The sequence below is a fragment of the Branchiostoma floridae genome, chromosome 18 (genome assembly GCF_000003815.2).
Source record: "Branchiostoma floridae strain S238N-H82 chromosome 18, Bfl_VNyyK, whole genome shotgun sequence".
NCBI lineage: Eukaryota > Metazoa > Chordata > Leptocardii > Amphioxiformes > Branchiostomatidae > Branchiostoma > Branchiostoma floridae.
The window spans coordinates 13755289-13764967 of NC_049996.1; the positions used below are offsets into that span (position 1 = coordinate 13755289).

The window sequence follows — 9679 nt, forward strand, 5'->3', positions numbered from 1 at the left end:
GAAAGATGGCTATTCCGGAAAGACCGTCTCCAAGACAAGATGTCAACAAAGGTTAGTTACATTCTACGTTTTCAGATTACAGTAGAAGCCAGTTAGTTGCACAACGGATAAACACACACATCACAGCTAGATAACTTCGCATTATTGCACCAGCCGGATAATTGCACGAAATTAACTGGCAAATAGGCCGTGCAACTAAGCGGCTTGTACTGTACTTGTTTACTTCTGCATATAATTCTATGTTAAAGGTAGCGTTATTTGTGGGTCTATGTCTAGGTTTGTATCTTGTGAAGTGTACCCGAAAGATTGATATACCGGTATCACCATCATTATGCCGGTATCACATTCAAGCCAAGATGTCAACAAAGGTTACTCAATTTTACGTTTTCACATTTCTTTACCTTTCAGTATAATTCTAAGGTTAAAAGTAGCGTTAGTTGTGGGGCCATGTCTAGGTTTGTGTCTTGTGAAGTGGCTTCGGTGGCCGAGTGTTTAGGCCATCGATCAAACTAGAATCTGGGAAAAGAACATTTGCATATAGAGGTGCAGAAAGCTGTAATACACAGCTTTCCCTACATGTGAAAATTGCATTATCCATAAAACATTAACAAAAACTGTGCAAGACAATTGTGCGACATGATTATGGACATGAGTAAGGACATATTTGCTGTATTTGACGATATGTTGTGCTAGGTAAATATTGCATTGTATGGTATGTGCCAGTCACTGATGGGAGATTATCCTGGTAAAATAATACAAAAATAGATAGACAAATAAATACAAGATTCTTAAAGCTATAAACAATGCTTAATTGCATTTAGAAATTGCTCTTGGTACTTCTTTCCGATCGTTGTATATTATGTCATTGGTCTTTCTTTCGTGGCAGATAGCATTTGGAATTGAGAAGAAGTGGCGAAAACACTGAAACGAGATAAATTACTCATAAATTATGCAGATTTGACCCAGATTACGGGACAAAAAACAGATGAATATCCACCTTGTGTTATAGCTTCATATAACAGTGCTGGCAGCGGCTGTTGTCACATGGACTCAACCAAAAACAGGGGGTAGACATATTTTTAGAAATGATCCTGCAGTACCACAACACCGTTCTACACTACCAAGGACAACCGCCAGGGGGCCAAAAACACATCGCATACCATCGTACCAAATATCATGGCAATCCATTTAGGGGTTCTCATGATATTCAAACTGATACGCAAAAAAATGCAGCAACGACCCTGCAGATCCACAGAAAGGAACAAGGAGGCCCGAATTTGTTACTTTTGGGGGGAAGAGCATGTATAAGCCATGAGGCTTTTTCTCTCCCTGCACGTTCTTTCATCCTTTAATTTGTGTTATGTTATCTTTTTTTTTTCAAAAATTGTGCAAAATAAATTAAATCAAATCAATGTACCCTTATGTCAACACCACATATCTTCCACGTAAAAATCCATCATGCAAAAAAGAATAGCTCTACCTGCACAAATGTGATTATATTAATGATATGTATTGTATTTTTTACAGATACCAACGATGCGGCAAACACGTCTGGGTTTGCTACAAGCTGCAAGATGGCAATTTCGCGTTACCGTGTGTTTACCATCATCACTATGGCAGCGGTTGCCTTGGTAGCCGCAGGAGCTGTTCTCACCATGGCTGGTGTCGTCATGTACCTTACTGTCACACCGAACAGGCAGGCTGACATAAACATGCATATGGTTAGTTTAAGACTCTTAATGTAGACATTGAATCCTTTAGTAGTTTATGCCCAGGCCAGATAGATTATCCTATCACAAAGAGCTTCAACTTAATCTTCCATTCTATCAGTCTTTAAAGTTAATTCTTTGTCTATGAACGGATTACTTTCTTTATCACACGGACAGCATAAACAAAATAATGTACCTACTAAAAGAATTTTCTCTTTTAGAAAAGTAAGTCATGAAAAATTACTGACTAGTATCAGAAGGCCACACCATCCGATCTAATTTGTTGGCCCTAGTATATAAAAAAAAAGAACCAGAATGTTTCTACGATTGGCTGCTGGAACAGCAACGACATCGGAGACCATGCTTTGGATAGTTGATTCTGCTTTTACAAGTAGAAGTATAAAATACACACTGCGTTCTCTTTTTCAATAAGTCAGAAATTAAATGATACCATTAGAATGTTTACCTCCACAGGCTGCCAGTCATAACGTTGTGACAGCTACAATGTCGCGGGTTACAACCACACTGCCACAGGTGACAACCACACTGTCACAGGTGACAACCACACTGTCACAGGTGGCAATCAAACCGCTACAACTGACAACCAAACCGCTACAGATGAAAACCACCCAACCACAGGTGACAACCAAACCGCTAGAAGTTACAACCAAACCGCTACAAGTGACAACCATACCGCCACAGGTGACAACCACACTGCCAAATATGACAACCAGCCTGCAACAGGTGACAACCACCCCGCCGAGGGTGACAACAGCATCGAAGTGTTCAAAGCTGCCACCCCCAGGAAACGGTGCCGTGACTGGCTCCAACTCCTACAGAGACGTGGCCACCTTCACCTGTAACCCAGGATACAAGCTGTTCGGTACTTCTACACGTACCTGTCAGTCTGACGGGACTTGGAGTGGGAAACCACCAACATGCAAAAGTAGGTTAAACAGAAGAGAAAATGAATTGCCAATAAATGAAACAAATATACATGCTGTATATATGGGAGTACATGATTTTTTGGATATTATGTATTCTGTATGATACGTTTAAAATTCACCTCTTAGACTTAGTTGCTTCCCTGATATATACCTGGTGTAAATTTCGCCCTTTTTTTTCAAATCTTTGTTTCAGTTGTACAATGCACGTCACTGAAACCACCAACCAATGGCATCATGAGAGGGGCCAATTCCTACCAGGGAGTGACATACTTCACCTGTGTTCGTGGGTACACTCCTGTAGGTGTAAAGAGCATCAGGTGCCAGGAAGACGGTACATGGAGTGACAGGGTTCCTACTTGCCAAGGTACATGTAAGGTTTTGATCTTTTTGTAGCTTCGTTGTACGGAATAATGCATATCGACATATGTCCATGTTAAACCAGACTTCTGTATTTGCATTGTTTTAAATGATTTATACTGAATTTTAACACATATGTATCCCACAGGTCTGATTATCTACTTTTATACCTTAGCGTTATAATAAAAGGGCACTTGAGCGTTATGATAAAAGGGCATGACCAAGTTGAACAATATTATCGATGGGGTTGCTCCTCTACATATATGGTTTTACCTCACACGGTAGCTATTTCTATACCATATCTATCTATCTGAATATGAGCATTCAAAGTAAAGGCACATGGTCAGATGGTTTCTGTATGGTGTAAATGCAATTTAAAGCCTTCAATGTCATTTGGTCTTTCTGTATAACATCCATATTTAGGTTTAATTTTATCAAGATTGGGATAAAAAACTACTATATTATAATTTCAGACTAAATAAAATATAACTGGCCGCATGATTTCTGTCATTAAAATGTTCAGAAACAATGTAAATGTCCATGAAATGTTTTGTAACCAAATGATGGCATTTGTTTTGCCCCTCTCTGTTTTACAGCTATAAAATGTACCAAGCTGACATCCCCAGCAAACGGTGCCGTGACTGGCTCCAACTCCTACGGAGACGTGGCCACCTTCACCTGTAACCCAGGATACAAGCTGGTCGGTACTTCTACACGTACCTGTCAGTCTGACGGGACTTGGAGCGGAGGTTCTCCAACATGTACAGGTAGGTTTATCATATTTGATAACATTAGCTGACATTACATAACAAACGGCAAGCCTTTGCCCAGATGCCACCAAACACAACATCATATATTGTAATTATATAACTAGGTGATGTCATTTTGTCTCCTCTGCACAGCTGTTCAATGTACCAAGCGGACACCCCCAAAAAACGGTGCCGTGACTGGCTCCAACTCGTACGGAGACGTGGCCACCTTCACCTGTAACCCAGGATACAAGCTGGTCGGTACTTCTACACGTACCTGTCAGTCTGACGGCACTTGGAGTGGAGGATCTCCAACATGCACAGGTAGGTTTATCATATTGGTAACATTAGTTGACATTATGTAGCATCTCTCACTATTATGTATTTTGTACCATGTATATAAATTGTGTATATAAACTTATTAGGACTTAAAATGAATATATATAAACTGTATATACTTTGTCTGACCCTTGCCTCTTCCCTCATGACCTCAATGAAAAGCTGTCTGCATGCCGATTTGAGCTTACATGAATAAACAAGGTTAAAAGAAACAAACATTACAGAGCAAACAGTAAGCCTGTTCTTATATGTCACCAAACATGCATTACAAACATCCTTTTCAGGGAATCTACCAAGAATATAGTGCCATTATCCAACCCACCCACCAATTCTATGCTGAGTATAAATCAAAACTTTTTAAGGCTTGGTGTCGAACGCAGTCCTGTCAGATATATATTTCATCACACAATACTTCGTGGATTCTATAAATATTTCACAGAATCAAAAACATTACGTCCATTGGAAAGTTCCATACCCTAGAAGAACGATGGAATATGACCCACGTAGGCATAGCCATCCATGATTCCAAAATGAGGACAAAATCCGCTCTGTCATGCTAGACAGTACCTCGTGACGAGCCTTGTGCCATCTCTCCAAGGATGAACTGATTTTTTAGTTGTGAATTTTTCTATATCCGTTCATCAGAATTGTTAATTTTCGTCGGTCTATGTTTCAGCTGTGCAATGCCCAACACTGAGGCGTCCAGCCTTTGGCTATATGATAGGATCCACGACGTCCTATCAAGGATCGACTCGCTTCACCTGTTACCGCGGGCACAAACTTGTAGGTGTAAAGAGCATCAGGTGCCAGGAAGACGGTACATGGAGTGACAAGGTCCCTACTTGCCAAGGTACAGGTAAAGTTGTGATCTTTTAGCTTTAGTGTATACAAAGAGTGTAAATCAACTGATGTACGTGCTAAACTAGATTTCTGTATTTGTATTGTATAAGTCGTTTATAATGATTCTTCTGAATTACACACAGTTACCTCAGCGTTATAATAAAAGGGCATGCCCAAGTTGAACTGATTTTTAGTGGTGGTGAATTTTTCTCTATCACATGAATCATAATTGTTCATTTTATTCGATTCTAGCTGTGCTATGCCCAACACTGAGGTGTCCAGCCAATGGTGACAAGAGAGGTTCCACATCCTACCCAGGATCGACTCGTTTCACCTGTGACCGCGGTTACAAACTCGTGGGGGCGAAAAGTACCAGTTGCCAGGCAGACGGTACATGGAGTGACAGGGTTCCTACATGCGAAGGTTACTAAAAAGTCCCCTCTTTGTTATTTTACCCGAGTAAAATTACTACCTTTATGCGTTTATTTGCGTGCACTGAACCAGATGATTTCTGTCCGTAAAAAGCTCAGAAAACTCGAGGATGTCATTTTGTTTTGTTTCTCTGTACAGCTACACGATGCCCAAAGCTGACACCCCCAACAAACGGTGCCGTGACTGGCTCCAACTCCTACGGAGACGTGGTCATCTTCGCCTGTAACCCAGGATACAAGCTGGTCGGTACTTCAACACGTACCTGTCAGTCTGTCGGGACTTGGAGCGGAGGTTTTCCAACATGCAAAAGTAGGTTATTAAGAAGGGAAAAAAGAATTGCCAATAAATGAAACAAATATTCTATACACGCCCATAGCTGCCATTGTGAAGCTACATGCTTGGTGTTGATTCTGTCATGTGAAATCTGCGATTTGATTTCTTAAGGTTGGGATTAAAAAAAAACTGTCCTATGATAATGTCAGACTAAATTAATAGGTAATGTCTGCGTGATGTCTGTCAGCAGAATGTTCAAAAATGTTTTGTAACCAAATGATAGGATTTTTTGTCTCTTTCTGTACAGTTGTACAATGTACCAGGCTGACACCCCCAGCAAACGGTGTAATGTATGGCTCCAACTCCTACGGACACCGGGCCACCTTCACCTGTAACCCAGGATACAAGCTGGTCGGTACTTCTACACTTACCTGTCAGTCTGACGGGACTTGGAGCGGAGGATCACCAACATGCAGAGGTATGTTATTAAGAAGGGATGCCGATAAATGAAACAAATTTTCTATACACGCCTACAGATGCCATTGTGGAGCTATATCCTTGGTGTTGATTTTGTCATGTGTGAAATCTGTGATTTAATTCTAATTGATTAAGGTTGGGATAAAAGCTATCCTATGATAATGTCAGACTAAACTAGTAGGTTAATGGCTGCGTGATGTCTGTCAGTAGAAAGTTCAGAAATGTTTTGTAACCAAATGATGGTATTTTTTCTTTCTTTACAGTTGCGCAATGTACCATGCTGCCACTCCCATCAAACGGTGCCGTGACTGGCTCCAACTCGTACGGGGGCGTGATCACCTTCATCTGTAACCCAGGATACAAGCTGGTCGGTACTTCTACACGTACCTGTCAGTCTGACGGGACTTGGAGTGGGAAATCACCAACATGTACAGGTAATCGAGAAAATAAAGATAGAAAAATGTTTGAGAACTACTTGTATCCAGTGATACGTTTACTGAAATATAGTATACTAAAAATTCCTCTGTGGGACTTTCAGCTGAATGCAGAAATGGCTACCAATTGCTTGCTCAAACCTGCTTCCGGGTTTCTCGTGACAAGAAGAACCACGATGACGCCCTGGCAGCCTGTGAGAATGAGGAAGCCACACTAGCCATGCCCAAGACGAAGGAATTGGACGTCTCGCTTAGAAACTGGGTCAGCAAGTTTGGAAGGTCTCAGGACTTCTGGATCGGTCTGAAGCATGGCCGTGGCAGAATCTGGCAATGGTCAGATGGGTCTAGATTAGACGACCATGACTACAAGGTACGTTATTACCACCTGTGTGCTGTCGATTAAGAGTTGAGAAGGCAATATACAATCCTAATTCCTAAATACATAATTTATCTTTCAGGGCTGTCTGTCCTTTAATGATATTACTCCAACATCTGTGTCTCCTGACGAAGGTTGTTGAAAGACCAATATCATATCCTTCTACCTGATTCTTATTTTGGTATAAAGGTGTCTTTGTGTATAAAAGTATGATTTTTTTCTCGACATAAGCACACACACACAAACTTGGTCTTCTCAAAACTCAAATGCCAAATATCATAATGGTTACAATATGTACAGAGATTTTTCTGTTATGATTCCCACAAAAATGTGAAAACACAATCACAACAGCAGAAAGACACACACAAAACAGTACCTCCATAGATAATATCATCATTGTCATTGTTCATAGAACTAATTACAATGATAGTTGTTCTTACCAGTCATTATCATCACTGTTTCTGCTACTGTTGTCCTCGCTGGGTTATGTAAATATCTGAGTCTTTATTTTCATTCCGAGAAAGGAAATGGGTATAGAAAAGGACACAGATTAAATATAACTGGATCATCTTACATTTGTTGACATTGAACTATCTATCTTTTCATTAGGGATGGAATCCAGGAGAGCCAAAGGTAACTCAGTTCCTCAAGTCAGCATGGTGGTCAAAAGGAGCAGGGTGTGTACAGTACTGGGCAGGAGGCACTGGTACCCATATGTGGGTCGATACTGTGTGCAGCCGTACCAAAAGGTACATCTGTCAAGCTTCTCGGAGTCTGATCCCACGAGAAAGTGTGAAAACCGGAGATGAAGGTCAATCATTTACTAAATATCCCCTCTTTGTTATTGTACCCGAGTACAGCTACTACTTTAATGGGTTTATTTGCGTGCTTCAAACGAGATGATTTCTGTCCGTAAAAAGTTAAGAAATTTTGCAAATGCATTTGAAATGTTTTGTAACTCGAGGACGGCATCTTGTTTTGTTTCTCCATACAGCTATACGATGCCCAACGCTGACACCCCCAGCAAACGGTGCTGTGAAAAGCCCCAACTCCTACAGAAGCGTGGCCACCTTCACTTGTGACACAGGGTACAAGTTGGTCGGTACTTCTACACGTACCTGTCAGTCTGACGGCACTTGGAGTGGAGGATCTCCAACATGCAAAGGTAGGTTTATCATATTTGATAACATTAGCTGACATTGCATAACAAACGGCAAGCCTTTGCCCAGATGCCACCAAAGACAACATTATATATGGTAATTATAGAACTAAGTGATGACACGTCAAACAAACGGTGCGGTGACAAGCTCCAACTACTACGGAGACGTGGCCATCTTCATCTGTAAACCAGGATACAAGCTGGTCGGTAATTCTACACGTATCTGTCAGTCTGACGGCACTTGGAGTGGAGGGTCTCCGACATGCAAAGGTAGCTGAATCATTTTTAATTTAATTACACTAGCTGAGATTACAGAGTAAATGGTTGCCTCCAAACACAACATGTAATGTTGCAACTGTTGTACAACGGACATCCAGGGCCGGGAATCTACCAAGAACATAGCACCATTATCAAAACCCACAGTTTGTAGACTAGAAATCAGACCATCGTAAGGCTTGATAGTAAAACTTCCCACAATGCCTTGGTACATCCCTGACAACCACATATTTCTTCATGCAATACTTTGAATACTTCGAAGAGTCAACAACATTACATCTGTTTGACTTTTCCATGACCTAGACGAATGATGGAATATGACCTACGTAGGCACGGCCGCCCGTCCTTGGCACTTAGATGATGATCAAGGAGGACACAGGAATTCAGCATGGCGAACGCACCCTGTCATGCTGTCATTCTGGAAAGGAACTTGTATAGTTGTTAAGTGCCTGATGGCACCTAAGGATGAAGTGATTTTTTTAATGGTGACTTTTTCACATTAATCATAATTGTTTAATTTCTTCAATTCTATACTTCAGCTGTACAGTGCCCAACACCGAAGCGTCCAGCCAATGGGGGCAAGAGTGGTTCCACGTTCTACCGGGGAGTGACTTACTTCAACTGCAACCGTGGGTACAGACTTGTAGGTGCGAACAGCATCAGGTGCCAGGCAGACGGTACATGGAGCGGCAGTGTTCCCACCTGCAAAGGTGAGGATCAAAGCTGGGTGGAAGTGTTGGAAAGAAGGGCAGAAAAGATGGAAAAAAGGGGGGAACAGATGGAAAAAAGGGCGGAAGAGATGGTAAAAAGGGCGGAAGAGATGGAAAAAAGGGGGAAAGAGACGAAAAGACGGTGGGAAGGAAAGATAAGCTGGGGTTAAGCATGACAAGCTGGAGAGAAGTGTGAAAAGCTGTGGGGAAAACATGACAGGCTGGGGGGGGGATTAAAAGCGTGGGGAAAACATGAAAAGCTGGGGGGAAAGCAAGACAAGCTGGGGGGAAAACATGACAAGCTGGAGGGTAAGCATGAAAAACTGGAAGGAAAGCGTGAGAAGCTGGAGGGAAAACATGGCAAACTGGGGGTAAGCATGAAAAGCGGGGGGGGGGGCATGACAAGCTGTTGGAAAAGCATGACAAATGGGGGAAAGCATGACAAATGGGGGTTGGGGTGACGGAGTGTGAAAAGCTAGCTGGGAGGAAAGCATGGCAAGCTGGGGGGAAAGCGTGACAAGCTGGGGGGGGGGGTGACATGACAAGCTGGTGGAAAGCATGGCAACATGGGGGTAAAGTATGGCAACCTGGGGGAAAGCAT

The 9679-nt window shown here is 42.0% G+C and overlaps 1 protein-coding gene across 1 annotated transcript; it reads left to right on the top strand.

Annotated features, from left to right (window-relative positions):
- Positions 1-5: 5 nt before the first annotated feature.
- LOC118405433 (E-selectin-like) lies at positions 6-9248 on the top strand. The gene is made up of 14 exons (XM_035804932.1): positions 6-51; positions 1528-1721; positions 2184-2655; positions 2850-3020; positions 3610-3780; positions 3916-4086; positions 5194-5331; positions 5512-5682; positions 5954-6124; positions 6387-6557; positions 6662-6927; positions 7543-7744; positions 7928-8098; positions 8908-9248. Exons 1-14 carry the CDS (start codon positions 6-8, stop codon positions 9246-9248), a joined length of 2856 nt encoding a protein of 951 aa, XP_035660825.1.
- Positions 9249-9679: the final 431 nt, after the last annotated feature.